Genomic DNA, 21,275 nt, shown 5'->3' on the forward strand with positions numbered 1-21,275 from the left:
GGAAGACATGTCCAGGGTGGGGGGAGCGGAGAGGAAAGCCAGTGCTGGCTGTTGAGGGCAGGAAGGGCAGGCTGGGGAGCCCCCGCTGAGTGCCCCGCCAGCTCTGTGTCTCCATGCCAGCCGTGGTTGCCAGGCATCCTGCGACTACAGCCTTTCCAGAAGCACAATGTTCTGACCAAGCACAGAGAGGCAGATGGCGGATTCGCACTCCAAACACAGCACAGTACACCCCTCTGAGTCACCTGGCAAGATTTTCACAGATCTGTATTAATAGGAACTAACAAATGGACTGATCTCCAGCCATGTTAACTATTAGCACATGATCCCAGCACAGCCTGCACACTGCCTTGCCTGCAGCCTCAGCAGCAAACAGGGTGCTCCACGTTGTCTTGCAAGGGGCATCCACTGGAGACTTTCCGCAGCCACACTTCAGCCTACATCTGCCCACTGATGCTTGACTAAATCGCTCAACTTCGGCATCCAACGGGCATCTAGAATACCAGGCCTAAGGTTTGAGATGAGTGTCCGCTTGGAGGAAGACCTCAGCAACTTCTGATCAGAACTTTGGGTCTTCGTCTTGGTTACACAGTCACTTCATGCAAGTGACATTCACTAATGGGTTAAGTAGAGCAAACTTCTTGACCTGAGCTATAGTTATAGGCGTTTTCATTTCACACTGCGTGTGTGAGTTTGATGGACTCTTCTACGGATATATCTTCTATATCCATAGAAGATATATACGTATATATATCAAATTGACACAGAGAATAAGAATAAAGAAGAAAGACTTTGCTCAGAGGAAAGGTCGTATATGGTGGTTTGGCAGAGGGACACAGCAAGGCACAGTAGGGAGAGACAAGTGTGGTCAAAGTTCTCCCCGAGGTGACAGGGGAAGTGGGTCACAGATGACATCAGAGTGCTTCATGAAGATCATGACAAGGCATTTTGCAGAAGGTGGAATCATGTCAGAGCTAGCAGGTGTGACAAAGCTCGCCGGCGTAGACACAGGGGCTGCAGGAGTTGGAGCCATGAGCCATGCTCCTGAATGAGTGTTCACCAGGCTCCCAACTTGGCCAGAGCTTACACGGACTGTTGTTTCTGTCCGATTCCTTGTATGCACCCCCCGCTGGGCTACAGGCATTTGGGCTGTAGTCTGTTCAGTCTTTTCCACCATTATTTGGAGTGAGTGAAGTGGAGGATAAAAGAGAACATTGGTGTAAAGACCTTTCCATGTCAGGTTAAGGAATTTGGGTCTTTTCCTTGGGGAAAATCATAGTTCATGTTGAGAGAGCCCTTTTCCAACCAAGATCTCTAGTTTGTTTGAGCTGAAAGGCAGAATTGAGGCATGAGAAAAGTGTGGCTGGAAAATATACAGCCATGATGCTGATTTAAGATATTAAAGAAGGCCACGGAAAAACTTTGTCTGGAGTGGGCTCATGGCACGCAAGTTAAGACCGTGCATTGGACGTGTGCATTGCACATCAGATCTGGTTCAGGATTGCATGCACTCCTGCTCCCAGCTTCCTAACGTGCAGTCTGGGAAGGCAGAGAGAGCACTGGTTCTCTGCCACTCATGTGGGGGACCAGGTGAAGTTCCTGTCTTCAGCCTGCTCCAGCCCTGGCTACTGAGAGCATCTGGAGAGTGAGACAGCAAATAGAAATCTCTCGCTCACTCGCTCTCCCCTCCCACCTTCCCTCTCTTTCCCTCTCTCCTTCTTTTTTCCCTTTGGCTCTTCTCCCATTAGTGTGAAGTATGTGGACTTTTAATCTTTTCCCATCTCCCCCGACCCTCCTCTAGTGACTGAAGTCAGCATTCAAGAAAGAGAGTTGATGGGACAGGTAAGGAGGCAGTAGATGGCTCAGCCTGGGGGAGGTGGGCTTTGAACAGCCGCAGGGCAGCAGGAGGAAACCAAGTGTCTGCAGGGAGAGAGGCAGCCAGGGAGTAGCAAGTTTAAGGGAGAGAGAGAGGGAGAGAGAGACAGAGAGAGAGGGAGAGAGGGAGAGAGGCAGCCAGGGAGTAGCAAATTTAAGGGAGAGAGAGAGGCAGAGGGAGAGAGACAGAGAGAGAGAGGGAGAGAGACAGACAGAGAGAGGAATGGTGGAACAAATGGCTCCGCCTATTCTGCAGTTCTGACAGAGGCCCGGATAGTTACTCAGCTAGTCTCTAAGCACCCTGCTATGCTGCCTGCAGTCACTTCTTGATGCTTGAGCCTCAATATCAGGATTGTCTGATGTTCTAACAGCCCTAGACTCTCCCAGTTCCCTCTGTAGACCCTGAGCTTCCCAATTGCAATTTCCCTAGGTCAGCCAGGTTCTCTTCCCCTAAGGAAGATTAACAGGTGCAAAAAACAAGAGAGGAAGAGAGGACACAGGCCACACATATAGCACAGACTCTCACGTTTTCCTTTTCTGTCATGAGTTTGCCCTTGACCGCACTGCAGTTACATCAAAAACCTGTTCCCCAGAACAGCCAGAAGCTGCCTGAGGATTCTCAAAGAGGCTTTCCTGTAACCACGGAACAATCTCCCATAATCAAGGTCCCTGAGCCAAGTTGGCCACCCCCACCTCGCTGGGGACATATGTGTCTACCTGCAAGCATTCTTAGTTGTATCAGCTAGTTCAGGGGGAGGGGACAGGTGCCACTAGCATCTAGAGACAGAGCCCAGGAATTCTACTCCACATCCTACCATGCATGCACAAGGCGACCTTTCCAAAGAATCACTCTACCTGGAATGTCACTGGTGCCGGAAGTAGGAAAACTCAGCCTGCCAGAATCCAAAATCCCATTCTTTGTAGTTGCTTCTCAAAGAAAAATGACCCAAGTTAGTTGGTCGGGAAAGTCGAAAATCACAGATGTGGAAGGGTCCCACGCCCTCATAGACTACCACCAGGCACAGGGCACTCTAGGCCCCCATTTGCCAGTCCTCACAGAGTTTTACAAGGTCATTCTCCACTCCTCTCCAGCTGTGATCACACCAAAGCCCAAGGACATCACATGATTATAGTGTCCAAATGGCAGGCATCAATAGGTCCTGTCACCTGTTCTGTGGCTAAAACTAACCCAACCCAGCAAGCACTGCTAGCAAGCATGAACAAGACCTGAAGGTCTCAACGATTATTCACAAGTTAGGAGTATTTGCTGATCCAGGTGGAGGTTTGTAAAGTTGGAAACCATCTTGGTCGCATCTGTGTCCACATGTATTAGAAACTCACCACCCTGCTTTGACCAAAAAGGCATTCTCAATGATCTTAGATGTCCTGGAGGGACTGTCCTGTTCCCATGAGACCCTCACTGCTTGGATTAAGCATGGAGAGGTGCACTCCTTTTGACCAGTATTAGCTGCTGGCTGACCTAGCACCACTGGACCAAATTCCAAACTGTTTTTAGGTATTCATAAGAGCCATTGATGCTCTAAGAAGACCTGGGGGTCTAGCTTTAATAAAAAGCACAGTGCTTGAAGCAAAGAAATGGAGTCTGCTGTGAATCCTCTTTAATATTCTGAACGAGGACTTCAGAAGTAAAAAGGCCATTGTGAACTGGATGCATACAGTACTGTTACAGAAAGCACTTCCAAGTCATCGATGCCCCCTGAGGAACACACTACTCAGCTATGGAAAGGACTGTAGCCAGAGCATGTGGTTCTGCTGTACAGCAGGTAACCGACCCTGTGTAGTGGGGACACCTCCATCCGACAGGTCACGTTCTGAAAGACATCCTTTTCAGTTGTTTGAAGATTCTATCCCCTATCAGAACTCTATAGCCATGTGTTGGAAATGCCACCAGTCTTTGCAAAATGTACACAGCTCAAATTCTCTATTTACTATCAAGTGTGTTACAGACAGGTGGGTTTCTTCTGGCTTATCCGAGGAAATGAGATCAAAGAGCATGGCACCAGGCCAGGCACTCGGCACACTGCAGTCCATGAGTCCTGATGCACTGCTGATGTGTACAAAGAGTGAAGGTGAAACAGTTGGCTTCACGAGGGCACACGGCGAGATTTCAGAAGATGAATTAGAACCCAAATCCCTGTCATTCCAAAATCCACACTCCTGATTTCTACATGAAGAAAAAGGTGACTTCAGCTTCCCTACGCTTTATCTCAGTGACTGGATCAGTTGCGCATTTATTAACGTAGGAGACGCTTAGTGAGAGTCTTACTCTGCTCTCCAGGGCAGTAAGCAAGCTCAGGGGACTTTGGCATGCCCTGCAGTGGGTGTTACAGTCTGCTGGAGAGCACAGCAGAAGGATACACAGTAATTAAATAAGTAAACAAGAGTGTCTGGGTTAACAATGAGTTCCATGTAGCAAACGAGCCCATGTAGAAGCAGAGAAGGAGGAGCTGGGGTACAATCATATAAGATGGTCAGCAAGAAAAACAAATTGTAGACAGAGAACACTGAAATGTAAATGATGAAAGCAGGGGTGTCAAGAGCTAAACCATATTGCAGTCTCTGGGAACAGCAAGGACAGAAACCATGCAGCTTGAATAGAAGCAGACAGGACACCAGTGTGACTGGAGTCTCAGCCTTAGAGCAGCTCACATTGGGATCACTTGTCATAGTAGACTCCTCGCTTCTAAGTATATGGTATAATCCTAAGTTAGGAAGTGAATTTAAGAATGGGGTCAACTAGAGTGCAACCTTTAGGAAATGGCACACCAACATAGTGTTGATTAGAATAATCTCCCAGAAGCCAATGGTTTCCAGAATCAGGAAGCAGCTGCCTTCACTGTTAGCATAACCCATGGCTTTGCATGCGTTCTGTGCCACAATGCCAGGGTTCCCGTGCCTTTGTGGTAGTAACACCCGGCATGCTCTGAGAAGCACCCATCATGGACAGATCAGACACTCCAGCATCAAATGGACAGGACCCCATCTACAATGAGACTCAGCTGTCTGCAGAATGGAAGTCATGGAAACTGTGAACAGCTCACAAACACAACACATCCAACATATGCTGATACAGGTCAGGAAATTACAAATTAGAAAGAGGCAACTAATAAATGTGGCCTAAGATGCCATCGACACAGCACTGGATATAACCTAGCTAGGGAAAAGCTCGCAGAACAAGGTGCTTTGGAAGGAGTTAGTTCAATGAGTTCCTATTTACAGCGAACCTGGTGTCAGGGTATAACTTAGTCGAGAACAGTCCGCATTGACAGCGAAAGTCCAGGATAGAATCCGGAATCAACACCCTCCATTTGGTTCTGTCACCTTCACTAACTGTGTGGTCTACGGCCATACCACCCTGAACGCACCCGATCTTGTCTGATCTCAGAAGCTAAGCAGGGTCGGGCCTGGTTAGTACTTGGATGGGAGACTAACTGTGACCTTGCATGAGTCACTGGCAACTCTGTTCTTCACATTCCTAGCAGATCAAGACCATTACGGATATGCCTCCTTCACTGGAACCCTGCAAAGAAAACAGGACAGTCCAACAAATTGAGATGTTTGTAACCCATTATTGCTTTTGATAAAATTCAAATCTGCATTGATGTCAGGGCATGATGTATTCCAAGGAAAGTATCAATGAGTAACAGCACTGGTGTCATGCAGATGTGCCAAACTAATGGTACCAAAGACAAAAGTTTGACAAAGAATGTCACAAAAGCTATAATCTCAAGAGCTGCCCAGCGATGAAGAGTTACTGGTAGTAAATGTGAAAAGGTGTGTTGGAGGGAACCTGTTTGGTTGAGTTATATAAAGGTATAATTCGCCAAGTGGTTATTTCTTCCAGTCCCCTCCAGCTAGGAAGCACACCCCAGATGGACGCAGGTGCCTCAACTCATCCAAACAGACAGTTGCCTTCTAGCTCCTCTGCGCTACAGGACCCTTGAACAACCAAGCCCATTGGAACCACGGAGTCAAACCAAGCAGTGTGGCATCACACTCCTTATTCTCTTCAAGGCAAAACAGCATCACAGGATTAGCTGCTGCCCATCATGAGAGTATCAGGATTATATTCCTCCCATTGTGTCTGCCTCCCAGACAACCTGAGAGTTGTTCTGGGCAGCTAACCCAATTACTCATCCGTTCCTGGATTCAGAAAATGATTGGAATCAACTGTGCTGCAGATTCTATATGATGAGCCCCTGCCTCCTGGGGTGTACATGACCCAGTGGAAGCATCAGACATCAAATCCAGAATCACACAGATGGTCACAAGGTCTAGTAAGGATTATACCAAGAAACAGAGTGCTGTAAGATCAAAAAGACGTGAGACTAAGGTGTGAGAGGCTGTGCCAGGGCCCTGAGGTAGGACAGGGCACAACTCCTGTGAGTAACTGCGAGGACAGCAGAATAACGTTTCAGAGGCAGATGGTGGCTAGGCTGTGCAGGTGCTTTTATACCATGGACTGATTTAAATTTCTCCCAGATGCAATAGCAAACCCATGAAAAATGCATGCATGAATAAAATTGGTGGTGGTAGTGATAGTTTATGTGTCCCTGTGAGCATAGCTTGAGTTAGGGGATCTGATCCGCATTTCAGCCTCAGTTCAAGGGCTTCCAGACCAAGGTCTCAAAAAGTACGAGATCCTGCCTGTTAGATGCAGTTTTGCCCTAATGTGCTGGTTCCATGGACCTGATCCCAGATCCTAGCTAGGAAATGAGGTGACTAGACTTCCATTAAACCCGTGGGTGGAACAGCAGTTCTCATCCGTAGGAAATTTTATCCTGGAAATTCAAGATGTATTTTTCCTTGTCCTCCCAATCAGTAAACATCACTGGCATTTAGTGGACGGGGCGCAGGTTAACTGTGTGTCCCGCAAGGGTAGGAACTGCCACAATGAAATACTGTTCTCTGCCCAAGTAACTCTCCACTGTCTGAGCAGATATTTAAACAGGTAAGAAAAAAAAAAAAACCTGGTTACAATTACTTAAACCTAAATCCATTTACATGTAAATATCCATATTTTGCATGTTTTCAATACACCATGAATGTTTTCAGGAATGAAAATCTATGTAGATGGTATTTTGTTCTTTACGAAGTTTCCCAAGGGTTTTCATTCTGAAAAATTAGCTCACCAATGACAAATCTTCTCATTATATTTAACCCATCCAAAATCCTTCATATAAGGTGTAGGCATCTGACCAGTGTATAAAAATCTTCTAGAATAAATGCCCCCACGCATTTATATATTGAAACATTTATTTGTTGTTTTAAATCATGTTTCATTTCTTTTCCCTTTACAGTAACAACAAGACGTAGTGATTAGCATACAGGTAAATTACTCCATCTATAAATTTTATTTCAGAAAAGTAAAGGAGACAGTGAAATGTTTATTATAAAAAGAGCTATTAGATCGGATACACCGAGAACAAGTGCTTTCAAATGCAACAGTTTTAGAAATCTAGCTATTTACTCTCATTGGATGGTCTCCTGGTAACATTAACATGTAAGAATTTTATATAGAAATCATATTTTGTAAAATGATAGAAAGAGCTATCAAGATCAACATAACCATCAGGAAGTTGCCTTATTTACCCCCAGTAGAATAGGATGAGAAAGTAATTTCACCTTTGCGATCATCTTGTCCCCAAATCCATAATTCTATTCTCATCATTACCATCAGAAGAAAGAAACTGAAAATGAGTAACATCTTACAAAATGCATCGCTAGTACTCCTCCAAATTGTCAAGGTTGAGAAAAGCAAGTGAGATGGAAAAGAGGTGATGATAAAATGTGAGGTTGCATCCTGGAGAGGATCATGGAAGAGGAATCGTGGTGGAAAACTCAGCTGGTACTGAGACTGAAGTTTAGTTAATAGCAATGCCTGAATGATAGTTTTCAAATGTAAATCTTAGTTATGGCAAAGGTATAATTGTAATACATGATTTCCCCTTTCATAGAGCCTCATGGAATTTCTCTAGAGAGATGAACTGGCCATTGCATGAACAGACACGATGAAATCAGGGAAAATAAAATGTTGTACTATCCCTGACGCACACTAGCATCAGAATACCCAGAAAACAGAAGCAGCTGCAGTGAGCATAAAGATCGTGTGCTTTGTGAATGTGGGGAGAACTGAGTAGGGAACTGAGACCTAAGGAGCAGAGAGACGCTGAAGGCAACAAAAGAAGTCTCATTGACAAATGCAAAAATAGGGGTTAATAAGCAGGCTGTTCTTGGGACAAGTTTGTGCTGGGCAGTAATGATATGTAAGGGTAATAGGAATAAGTATTTAAACGGCCTGGTATATACATTAAACCTATTCTGCATGTTTTATAAATGCTAACTCAGTAGTCCTGTGTGGGAGGATTGGATTTTTGCCTGCAGTTTTACCAGGTAAGGAGACTGAGGAACAGAGAACGTCACCTCTGTGTTAGGTTGAACTGTATGAAATGGCCATTTCTGTAGGTAAGAATGGTATAACCTCAGGAAGTTCATACGACTCCTGTTTGACTCAGATGAAAGTTCCTGTGATGTAGAGCCAGATATTGAACTCAGCAGCTGGCTTGGCCACCTGGATCACGAGCCTCCAGAAGTGGTTAGCCTTGGCTGCATGTCCAGGTGTGCCAGGCACTGTGCCAAAGCTCTGTATCACCCTCTTAGCACACCCCACCATGACCATGCTCATCACGCAGCTGATGGCCAGGGGCCTCACAGCCAACCAGCAGCTGACCAGCTCCAGAGCTGGGATCTCATGTGTGTTCCTGTATGTGGCAGAATTTGGCTAAGACAACCCTTGACTTTGAAGAAAATGGGCATTTCCTATTCGAGCTCTGAGTGATGGATAAAGGCTTTCCATTGGGTGGGATACTTATGAGTTAGGTGTATTTTTCTGGCCAACTCAGAATGATTCCTTATTAAATTAGAGTACAAAATCTATTTTATGGTATCTTCAAAATCAAACGAGGTGTTGATGCCATGGCATAGTCAGCTAGACCTCCGCCCAAAGCACCAGCATCCCATATGGGTACTGGTTCATGTATGGCTGCTCTGAGTCAGTTCCCTGCTTATAGCCTCAGAAAGCAATGTAGAACGGCTCAAGTCCTTGGGCCCCTGAGCCCACCTGGGGGACCCAGAAGAAGGTCCAGGCTCCTGGTTCCAGAGCAGCTCATTGCAGTCATATAGGGAGTGAGCCAGGTCAGCCACTCCCCCTCCCTCTTCCTTTCTTACTGTCTTTCTCTCTCTTCCCTACATAACTCTGCTTTACAAATAAAAATAAATGAATGCAAAGGTGAAACACAGAAATATAAAACAAAAGAGTAAAAATGGGGAAAAAAGAGAGAATTTGAAATTTGGAAAACAGGGTATAGAAGGTAATTAGTATTCCCATCTTGCAACTACTTAGAATTAAGCATTTTATTTACAATTGAGTAGCTTCTCTCTACCAAAATATGATTCGGTGGTCACTCGATGCACGTTTAGCACTTAAATCTACTTTCTGTAGTAGTCAGAGGGTCATGCCATAAAATCAATCTACTTAACTTACATACAGATTCTCTGCAATAAAGAGGAAAAAAGTAACTGTTACTTTTGAGCAAATCTTCTCCTAAAATATCACTGAAAGCCAACTGCCAGATGAATCTGAATTAGCAGAAAGAAATCTGAATTACAGAATTTTTAAAAATATAACTCTACCATTTTTGCATGTATTTAATATATTAGTTTAGCTATCTATTACCTAGCAAGAACATCCTACACAAATATCTAAAGTAACTCCACTCCTTAGCACAGGGATACAGCCAAAGATGGAAACAGCCTTAAATGCGTCTCTTTAGATCTCAATACATGGCAAGTTAATTATCTTGAACTGTTTTGGGGTCAATATTCTGATTCAGTCCAATGGAAATACAACTGAATCTGGAGAAAGAATTAAACAAAGCAAAGCGTCAATCAATGAAATGAAAAGAGTCCCGCAATGAAGATGCTGTTGGCTGTTCTGCCTGCTTAGCCTGGTCTGCCATTGCTATTGGTGTCGTATGGATCCTGAGGCCCATAAACACAACTGTGAACGTCTTTACTGGGCTCAGATGCTAACGCACAGACTTCTGCCAGCTGACAAACCAACATTCCCTGTGTGCGATATTCCTCAACTCCGCAGTGCTGATTTCTGTTATAACCTGGGACCAGTTGAACAGCACATCTCCATGGCAACCATTTATATAACCAGTTTGTTCAATCACTTAGTAACACGAAATAGCAGACTATTCCTCATGACACACAAAAACAAAATTCTATTTGTTCACTGCCTACATCAGCGTTGACTTCTTCTTAACAGAGGCCCTATTGCAAACCCAACTCGACTGTGTTAAGGACGCACAAGTCAAACAGGACTTCTTTGAGTCTTTGATCCTGTGGGATGAATCACCTGTCCAAACAACCTTTCTAGCTGAAATTGTTTGTGTCTCTCTGGAACACATCAGTTTGCTCACTTTAAAGAGTATTAATGAACAGTAAGTATTACCTGCATAGGTATAGCCCAGAAATACTCACTTTGGCCAAAATTGCAGCAATGAAGCATATTTTTCCTCATATTGTTTATGAGTTGAAATCATAGAGCATGAAAAAATACTACTTGGAAGACTAAGTGCTTAGTAAGCCTTTGCAGAAATTTTTAAAAAGTAAAAAACGGCAGAAATTCTAAGGTGTTCCCTGCTAGATTTATAGTATTTTATCTTAACAACCAACCTGTTGACCTGCAGCATCTTTATTAACGTTACTATATGATTATGCTTTTGTGATGGTCAAATAAGATAATAAATGTAAAAGCCCCTGTCACATGGTGGTTATAACACAAAAGTTTTGCTAGATAGTTATAAGCCTTGAGTTTAAAATTTGTTCATCAAAAGTCGTATCAGTTCGGCTCTTTGAAAAGTTATAGGAGCCAATATTTTAGCAGAGTGGGTAAAGCTACCACCTGCAACAACCAACGCCCCATGTTGGTGCCAGTTCAAGTCCTAGACACTGTACTTCTGAACCAGCTCCAGCTAATGGCCTGGTCAAAGCAGCAGGCGATTCATGTGCTTGGGGGCCTGCTTCCCACTTGGGAGACCCAGGTAAAGCTCCAGGCTGCTGGCTTTGGCCTAGTCCAGCTTTGGTCATTGTAGTTATGTGGGGAATGAACCAGCAGAGGAAACTAAAGATTTGGACCATGTTCTGTTGCTTTTCCAGGCACGCTAGCAGGGAGCTAGATCAAAAGTGGAGAGCTGGGATTCAAACAGGAACAGCTATGTAGCCTGGGGGTTACTTCTTAATATTGTATTAGCCAACTTAGTCAAGCTAGACTTGATCTCATAGCTTTCATTAAATTCTCCATTCTCTCCCTCTCTCTCTCTTCTTTCTCTCTGGTGTATATGTTTATTTTGTGTGTGTTTGTATATATTTTTGTGCTCACTTGGAATGCAGCATAAATTTTGAACATTAGCCATTCCCTTTTACTACACAGTTGCACCAGGACCTTGAATGAAGATCTCCACATCTCACATTGGAGGGTCTGAGTTCAATTCCTGGCTCTGTTTCTGATCCCAGCTTCCGACATGCGCTGGCCCTGGGAGACTGCGGTGTTGGGACAAGATGTTCCTCACACCCACAGGGTCCACCTGGATTGTCGTGCTCACTTCTGGCTCCAGGCTTTGGTCCTGACACAGTCCCAACTCTTGTTGGCTTTTGGGAAGTGGAACAGATGATAGCAGTATGCTCTCTATCTCTCCCTCTCTTTCTCTTGCCCAAATAAATGGCTTTTAAAAAATAGCAACACAGGATGCAGAGAAAACAGCACCCTCTTCTAAGCTTCCCAAGTTCATACTCACTATTAGTCCATCGGAGTCCACCAAACGGCTTTTGTTTCACAAGTAGGCAAGGAGCAAAAGTAGAAAAAAGCCTGACTTGTTTCTTTTCTTTGTATGACCCAGAAACTAGCCAGCTTGTGTGCTGCCTGTGGTTTGGTTTTAGAATTTTCCCACAGGACTGTTCAGACCAGCTTGGCCAAAGGCAAGGCTGCGCATACAACTTCGCTCAGAGTACAGCTGCATAAATCATCAACTTATTAAAAAGGTGATGAGCACAGCCTTTAACAATTATATTTATTTATTTGATGACAGAAAGGGAAAGAGAGAGACAGATCTTCTGTCTGCTGGCTCACTCCACACATACTGGCAGAGCCAGCACAGGGCCAGGTCAGAGTGTCAGGGGTCAGGAACTCGACGTGGAGTTCTCAAGTGGACGGCAGAAACCCAAGTAAGTGGACCACCATCCACTGCCTCTGAGGCACATTGACAGGAGGCTACATCACAAGGTGTGGCTGGATTCTATCCCAACCACTCCAGTACAGGATGTGGGTTTTCAGGCAGTACCACAACATCCACAACTGAGTCTTTAATCAACAGACACAGGTCAGCTCGCACAAGTCAGCAGTTTGTACTTTGGAGTGTTTGCACAATGGCAAAGTAAGGCCACCAAACTTTCAAGCATTGCAATAACCATGATCAACTGAATCAATTGTGTGTGTGTGTGTGTGTGTGTGTGTGTGTGTGTGTGTGTGTGTGTGTGTGTGTATGTTTCCAGGCTAAAAGCAAAGATACATGTTTTTCCGTATGCTACCTATTTCACTTTTAAAAAAATGAAAAGCACATTCCACCTTCCCAAACAAGGGAAATAAGGAATTAAATGTACCCTTTCCCATCATATACTTTAAGGTGGGTATATGCACTGGCAAGTAAAACTATCTAGAAAAATGTTGGGCCAGCTGCTGACTGCAGCCTTGGGCTGGGTCTCTTCCTTGGAAAAGGTTGAGGTACTTCAGGAATGGAGAGATTTGTCATGCACCTGCTTGTTCTAGAAACAGCAGGTTGTTCTAGCAGCATTCACCAAGCAACACAGCCCCCGGGAGAGAAGCCGGGTTTGTGCTCTGAGGTCGTCAATAAGAACCATGTTCCTTCCCCCAAGCCTCATGTTGTGAGGCTTTTAGTTATCTATGAAAGTCGATTTTGTTAAAATCAGATTAGAAATCACCTTGCCCTCAGCAGATGGCTGTTCGGCCAACAGAAGCAGAAGAGCTGGGCATGGGGGTGGGGTTGTGGGATGCCTGTGTGTGCCCTGGCTCTCCTTTTCATTACCCATTCCCTTTTTCTTTATTTTGGCTGGACATTAAAAAAATATATATATCTGAGAGTTACTGTTGGAAACCACAGAGGGCCCAAGCCCAGTTGCCTTCAGTTCTTCCCCTTATTTCGGTTAAGGGTTTTGCAGACTTCCCGGGAGAGAGGTAAAGAGAGGGTTTGCGTGGAAGGCAGGAGCCAGGATGGACGGCAGAGAATTACTGAGCGTCCTTCCTAAACCCAGTCAAGTAGGCAGTGTAGTGTGTTTACCCCCTGGGAGTCTCAGTTGACTCTGGGGGGAGGGTTCTGCCAAGGCCCCGGACAGTGTCCTCCACCTCCACCCCTTAATGTTCTGCCCTTCTTCCCACCATTTTCCCCAATATCAACCAGAGCCCTTTTCACCAGGGACCTTCTATTATCGCTATAGCAGACTTAAGGAGGTGGAAACCGAGACTCAGGGGCTGCCATGGACTTTTCAGCATTCAGATCACAGAACATCTAACCTGAGTGCCTCACATCTAATGGCTATGTGATCATTTTAAAAACTCAATTCACAATGATCAGCAAAATGCCTTTTTTTCCATCCCTCCCTCCTCATCTGCACCCCCTTGCTCAACTTCTCCATTTGGTTGGCATCTGAGTTTATTGTTTGTAACCAACAAATCTGTCAAGATGAAAATGTTTATTTATTTTCTCTTAACTGACAAGTGCCAATGTTGCTGTGGGAAAGAAAAATGTCTAATGACCCACTGTCCGAGGATATCCTGTCACCCAATCACTTTATCATAATAACAGTGACGTATGTATTCAACATACAGTTAGGTTCACAGTGACAACACAATGGTAAGTTCTAGGCATTGAGTTATGAGCCTGCCAACAGCAGGATAGACGCTAAGTCAGAACATGGTCCGCATATAATCTGGTTTCTTTGCTGTTTGTGGAGGACCGATTGAAAGTCAGCAAGTCAAAGATTAAAAATAGGCAAAGGCAGGCATTCAGGGAGACCTGTACTGGTACCGAGAGGGAAGTGTGCCCACAGACCAGCGATAGGAATGTGAGCTGTGAGTACCAGCGTACCTCTTGCATTGTCACTTTCCAGGGAATTTGTAAATAATGTCAGGGAAAGCTTATGTTGGTTTATATACACATTCCTGAATGCTAGGGCCCTTGTTGATTGTTCCTGGAGATGTCATACAAACCCTGAGGTTCATTTGTGCGGCTGGTACAAGCCCATGACTACTGGTGGGCATCACGGGAGAACTACACTCCCTGGCTCATTAGACTGATCCCAAAACAACAAGCTATTCCTCACTGGGTGGCAAGGAGGCTGGGGTGATGTGAAGCCCTAGGGGAAGTCCTCCACAGTCAAGGCAATCGGGTCCAAGTGAGCCCCTCTGTGCCCCTGAACCCATGCCCATGCTAAGGAGGGTGTCCTGTGGATTCTGAGACGAGCACATTTGGGAGTCACAATGGAGGTGGGTGGCAGCACAAAATCCACAGGAGCAGGCTGTTGACTTCACCTGTCTCGTGTTCTTTCTGGTTTGAAGAAGCAAATCAGTCATCTGACCCCATCTCTTTTGGGTGAATACCGAAAGTGTGATGATGGTGATGAGACAATCTCTCGGGATGGTTATTAGTGAAAGGGTTTTTCTTGCCCTCCTTCCAACCCTTTAGCCGGAATCCTCCTCTCCCTTCCCAGTGGCCCCCTCCCTAGCTCCATGGTTCCCAGCACTGTGGATCTCAGCCTCTGCTGGGGAAACTACTGCTCTGACAAGCTGATGTTCTGAGATGTTAATGATGCAACTGGACAGCACTGTTGATTACAAGAAAGTTAAACCACCCCCAGTGACGAGTTAGAGCATGCAAGAGGATACCACAGGGGCAGCAGAGACAGGAAAGAAACATGACGAGAGTTGACTGGAAATGACGCCGGAAGTGGTTTGGGAAAGCCAGAATCCACAGTCATGATGAGTGTCCTCTGCTTTATTTTCAAAACTTCCTCACCCTCAATCCGTCATCTGTCTCGTCCTCGCTTGCTCTCCTTGTTGCAGCTTCTGCATCGCTCACTCTCAGATGGCTTACTTGACGCTCACATGACCAGTGTGGGCAGCTTTACACAAGCTTTCAATTAAATGTCTGTCATCGTCTAGCTGAAGTCTCTGCTCGTTGGTTTAATTTCTAAAAACAGAGTCAGATGAGTCACTGGTCATTCAGTGTACTCACCCCTCTCTGGGCAAGGGCAAGATCTGCTGCAACCAGTTGTGGCCTGAAATGAGGTGGAGTGAAAAACAAGAGCAGGGCTTTGTCCACCTGAGGAGCCTGGGCTGCCTCTTGTAGCCATGAGCAGGGCAAGGAGAGCTATCCATATCTGCTGGCAGGATTACAGCACAGGATAAGCCACAGAGCCCAGTGGGTTCTAGCCATAAGCATGGGCTGAGCTCCTCAGCCTGTAGTTTATCTGGATGATTCTTTCTGGTCCTGGCTCAGCTTGATCATGTGGCAGGAGATCATCTGGCTATCAGCTGATCTGGGAAAGACTCAGCTCGAAACAGCAGAAGCCCAATGCATTTCATCGTCTGGCAGGTGAGCTCAGACATGTCTGTCCTAGTGGTCACTGAGGCAGCAGAGTAGGCTTTTTCACAGCATGTATGGTCACCTTTACAATAACCCATGGACCAAGTTGCTAATATAGCCAAAATCAGAATCAACGGGCAAGAAAAAGATCCCACCAATTGCATAAGTAAAACTCTAAAATCACATGACAAAGTAGCTCAGATACAAACAAGAGAGAGAAATTGGGGCTGTTCCTTCAGTCAATTGGCCACATCCTGGCAACAACTTACTGGCATATCTAACAGGGTAGGATATAAGAATATCTCCTGCCCCAGCATGGTTTGTATATAATCTTTCTGGTACTGATTCCTGATACACAATACTGGACTAATAAAGGTTGATATTATTTCCAGGCAAAGGCTGTGGAAAGATAGCAGAAGGCATTGAATTCTTTCTGCTTCCCCAGAACACCCTACAATCTACACACCAACACGCTTAGGCTTATACAATCCTGTTTTCTAATTCACTGGATTAGAAAATGGGATTTGTCTGACTTCATCATAATTTCGAGATAGCTCATGGCAAGACCCGTGCGGTGGACATACTGTGAGCCAGGGTAGTCGCAACGCGTCAGAGGCTGTGCTGTTGGTCCCCCTCCTTCTCAAGTATCTCAACTACATGTCAGGAAATGTGAGTGCCTACCTACTTATTTGCTTTTTTGATGGTACAGAAAGAAGAGGATTCTTACATGTGGCCTCCAGTTAGTTCATGGGAGAGATGAAACAGTTTGGGAAATTTGTCTCCTCTTTATAGAATCATGAAGAATAACAGAATACCAGGAATAGACAGAGCCTAGAAATTATCTCACATTCTGCAGTCAGTCACATGGCCCTTTCCATATTTTGTTACCTCTATACCATCCTTCAATATTGTTAAATTAGTTCATGTTTTATAAACTTTGGGTTTTTTTTTTTTTAATCATATCCTGCGATAAGTTGGGAATCAGTATAATCTGACGTAAACAGAAGACTGCAATAAACAGACTGAAAATATCACACTGTTGTGAAATTCTTACCAGATGCTGAAGCCTTCAGCCTGCCCAGGCTGCACCCAGAAAGGGAATTCAGCAAATATGAAGGGAGAACAGAGAAATATTATCCTGTGATGGAGTCAGGAAGGTCCAAAGTGCCAAGGAAAAGTCAGTGCTTTCTTGCTGATTCCATGCCAAAGTCACCATGGACCTCCTGAGCTCGGCATGTGACCCGAAGGGACTGTCCATGGTGCCACAGCCTTCACTCACAGCAGGAACCAAGACTTCCTGATGATTTCCAGTGGCTGTCTCAGTGCCCTGTCACTGCCCAGAGCAACTTACCTAGTAGCTGGGAAGAGAAGGGGAGAGAAGTCACAGAAGAAGTGAGAGGAGGAATGGAGCTGGCGGAAGGTGCCGTTGACTTCCCAGTTCGGGCTTGCCAGATTTTCAACCGCCTCTGTTCTCCTCTCCTGTGCTTAGCAGCCCTTGGCAACTGCCGTTAGAAGTCTGAAATGCCTCATATTTCCACAGAGCAAACTTGTGCCCGGATTTATCATGGCCTAGAGTTTTAAATAAGGAAGCTTCTGGAAAGAGGTAGCCACGCAAAGGAGAACCTCTCCAGTTGTCTTGCCAAAAGAGGAACCCTGGCAGGGACAAGGCCGGAAAGCATTCCTTTCCTTGTATGTTACAAATTTCTAAATCTCTAGGACATTGGTGCCTGCACCTGATGCCTGTGCCATTAACCTTCTCTAGCCACATCCTGAACTTCATGAAGTGTTTCTTATGCCTGAATAGCTCGTACTGGCAGGAACCAGAAAAAATTTAGGTATCCTCCAAACTGCTCTACATTTTCTATGTTCACAAGCTTTTCAATCCCACACTGGATCTTTCTTGAGTGAAAATAGACTTTGTTGCTGGCAGGCTGTGTGGACATTCTGACTCTACTTCCCAGCTAGAGATGAAACAGAGAAAAAGAACAGACTAACATCCCTGATGAACACAGACACAAAAATTATCAGAAAAATACTGGCCAACAGAATCCAGAATACTGGCCAGCAGTACATGAGGCAGATCAATCATCCAGACCAGGCAGGATTTATCCCTGATATGCAGGGATGATTCAACATTTGCAAATCAACAAATGAGATTCACATCAACAAATTGAAAAATAAGAACCATGTGATCTTCTCAATAATTGATAAAATCCAGCACCACTTCATGTTAAAGCACTAACCAAGCTAGGCATTGAAGGAACATTCTACAAGATAATCAAAACAATATTAAATAATAATAATGCCAGTCTCATACTGAGTAGGAGAGGATGGGAGCTTTCCCACTAAGATCTGGAATGAGGCAAGGACATCCACTTTCACCACAGCTATTCAACATAGTGTTGGAAGTCTCCGCTAGAGCTATTGGCCAAGAAAAGGAAATTAAAGGAACTCAAACATGAAACAAGGAATTAAAATTATCGCCATTCACAGATGACATGATTCTACACATAGAACCAAAAGGTTCAATCAAGAGACTATTGGAACTCATAGGACAGTTTGACAGGGAACAAAATTAATTAGCACAAATTGATGGCCCTCAGATACACAAATAACTCCATGGCTGACAAAGAACTTCTGTGTACAATCCCCTTTAGGATGCCAGAGAAGAATCTTAAATGATGGGATAGACCTAACCCAAAACATGGGAGATCTTTATTATGAAAGTTATAAAACATTAAAAGAAGAAGAAGAAATAGAAGAAGACAATAACAGATGGAGAAATTTACCATGTTTCTGGATCAGCAGGATCAATATGATCAAAATGTCCGTATTATCAAAAGTAATATACAGGCTCAACGTGATACTAATCAAAATCCCAGCTACATTCTTTTCAGACGCATAAAAGATGATAGAAAAATTCATCTGGAAACACAAGAGACCACGAATAGCCAAAGGAAGTGAAAATCTGCATATGAGAACGTGACCTGCAACCCTGTATTTATAGGAACACAATCCACAAGGGGAGAAGACATGGAAACCATGCAGATGCCGTCCAAGGAGGAGTGTGTAAAGAAATGGTGCATCTGCTCCAGGGAACACCACTGAGCCGTTAAGAAGAATAGAATTCTACCACTGGCAACCAAACGGTCCCAACTGGAGATCATCATACTAAGTGAAACAAGCCAATTTCAAAACGAAAAATATCATATGGTAACCTTCATGCAAAATACAGATAAATAGTTATATAGGCAGACATGTATTTACATATAATTCTCAAGAGGAACTATATAATGGAGACTAGCATGCCAGGAAGTGAAGATAAGTTGCAATAGGCATTTGTACTCCTGAATAAAGACAGACTCCCAGCGGAACTGTTAAATATACCTTGACGATAGGATACTAACGTCTGCCATTGTCTATACCTACAACGCCATGGTCCACTTCACTAACAGCATGCTGGTCTTGGACTGTTGCTGAAGGACTATCCTGTTGCGTAATAATACGGCGGAAAACATTCAAGAGTCAAACTGGGGACATAGTGGAAATCCCTATGCCTATGAAACAATATCATGAAAAATAATAACAATAATGGAACTTTCTAAATGAAGAAAAGAATGAATGTGGCATAGCAGTCAAACCACCACTTGGGATACCTGCATGCCATATTCAAATGTCTGAGTCCAAGTCCCAGTTCAACTGTCCATCCCAACATCCCGCACAGCAGGTGATAGCAGGTGAGGGCTGAAGTACATGGGTCCTGCCACCCACACCCACATGGGAGATTAGGACCAAATTCTGGGCTCTTGGCTTCTTCTGACCATCCATAGCTGGTGCAGGCATGTGGAGAGTAAATCAGAAGATGGGAGACCTACTTCTCTCTCTCTCTCTCTCTCTCTCTCTCTTTCTCTCTTCCCCCACCCCTTCCCTTCAAATAAACAAGTGAATATAATTAATTCTTGAATATAGAACAAAGAATGGGACCCACCCAGTTGCAGCATGGAGTGGGAGTAGGAGAGAGGCCTTAGGAAGCAGACAAAGTAGCCGAACAATCAAGACAGAAGCAGCAACTTGGCATTTCTGAGAAAGGCAAGAAGTGCAGCCTGGTTGGTGCTCAGATGCGAAGTGACAGCAGGCAGCACTGAGCCAGTCACCCCCCAGCCACCCCCCAGCCTTTGGACTTCATCCTGAGAAAGTGATTCTTCAGCATTGGGCTTGGAAGGAATGATGAGGGCCTCTCCCTGGACTGTGTGGGCAGAAGGGGCCACAATAACACAGAAGGCAAATGCCTGATTCCAAACTAACAGGTTCCTGATGTTCTGGCCCAGTGGGCTGAGGCCCCCAAGTCTCTCTGGTCCAGAGTTCTGGAGCAGAGCTGGGTCCTGGTTTTTTAAAAGATTCCTGGGTGATTCTCCTGGACACAGGGTTGGGAACCACGACAGTACACACAGCCTGGCAGCCAAAAACCCTGCACACATGCCCCCAGCCAGGTACTCTGCTAGCCAAATGGACTCAAACTCAACTTTTCAAGCCGTTCTGGCCAGTCGCCAAAAGCAGCCATGGCACAGGGCTGACTCCACTTGCTTCCTTGCGCTGCCCTTTCCAGGTTGATGCAAAAGACCCTGCCCAAGAGGAAACTCAAGGTAGCTGGTGGGGGAGCCCCCTCACCTGGCCCCTGGCCCTAACAGCTGAGGGCACAAAGAACTTTCAACATGCCTCATTTGGGCATCAACGACCAGTCTTACCTCCCCCCTGCCACCATCCACCACTGGTCCATGATGCACTGCATTTGGGTTTTTTCCCCTGGCCCTGAATAACACAATTTTACAAGAGGAAAAGCTGCTGGGATAGCACATGGTGGATGCAGGTTCCGGGGTCACCCCATCACCCCCAATCACCTGCAGGTGAAGCCCCTTTCCTCAGCAGCACCAAGCGACAAGCCCTCGCAGTTGTTTCCTTGAGCTGCTCCCTCCATGCTGACTCAAATCATCAGTTCGGCAGAGCCCTGGCTTGTTCTTGCAGCACTAACTGCCGCCCTGGTGTCACTTCCCCATCCTGCCCCACGGTGCTGCTGTTCTGACAGCTGCTGTTGGGGGCCTCCACAGCACATTTTGAAAGTAACTCGCCAGGCCATGGGACTTTGTGCTCTCTCAAATCTCCCTCAGCAGGCAAGTGCCGCTCACAGTGTCAGGCACTGCGAAACTGGGGGAGCAAGCAGGCAACCCCACCCACTGCAGGGGAGGACTCTGGGAGACAGGCAGCACTCAATAGCAGCCCCCTGGGATGGTCACGACGCTTTTGTCTTCTCTGCTTTTTGGCTTTTCGGTGAACTTTGTTTGGAGGCGGCTGTGGTTTTCTTCCATGTAAAGCCCTCATTCAAGCCAATCTATTTAGCATCAAATAACCATGATTTCTTATTTGCTGCCTTTCTTACTTCCTCCAGCTCCCTGTGGACAGAATGAGACCCGAGAGGATGGCAAAATGATCCAGCTGCCTCCTTGCAAGACAGGGGCTTGGGTTGTGCCAGCCATCATGGCCTGCTACCTCTTGGTGGCAAACATCTTACTGGTCAACCTCCTCATCGCTGTCTTTAAGTGAGTGTGTCATGTGTCACAGTGTTTGGCCTAAGCAGGGGGAGGAGGGCAGGAGGACAGTGAA

At 45.3% G+C, this 21,275-nt stretch overlaps 1 protein-coding gene across 7 annotated transcripts in view; it reads left to right on the forward strand.

Annotated features, from left to right (window-relative positions):
- Window positions 1–21,275, forward strand: part of TRPM3 (transient receptor potential cation channel subfamily M member 3) — a 409,651-nt gene that overhangs the window by 377,418 nt on the left and 10,958 nt on the right. For all 7 annotated transcript variants that reach the window (XM_040980946.1, XM_040980944.1, XM_040980945.1 and 4 more), the window contains one exon: window positions 21,061–21,211. In XM_040980946.1, coding sequence (XP_040836880.1) covers window positions 21,061–21,211 — 151 coding nt within the window. The remainder of the gene's footprint in view (window positions 1–21,060; window positions 21,212–21,275) is intronic.

The sequence above is a fragment of the Ochotona curzoniae genome, unplaced genomic scaffold (assembly GCF_017591425.1).
Source record: "Ochotona curzoniae isolate NIBS_2020 unplaced genomic scaffold, NIBS_Ocur_1.0 contig_3502, whole genome shotgun sequence".
Taxonomy (NCBI): Eukaryota; Metazoa; Chordata; class Mammalia; order Lagomorpha; family Ochotonidae; genus Ochotona; species Ochotona curzoniae.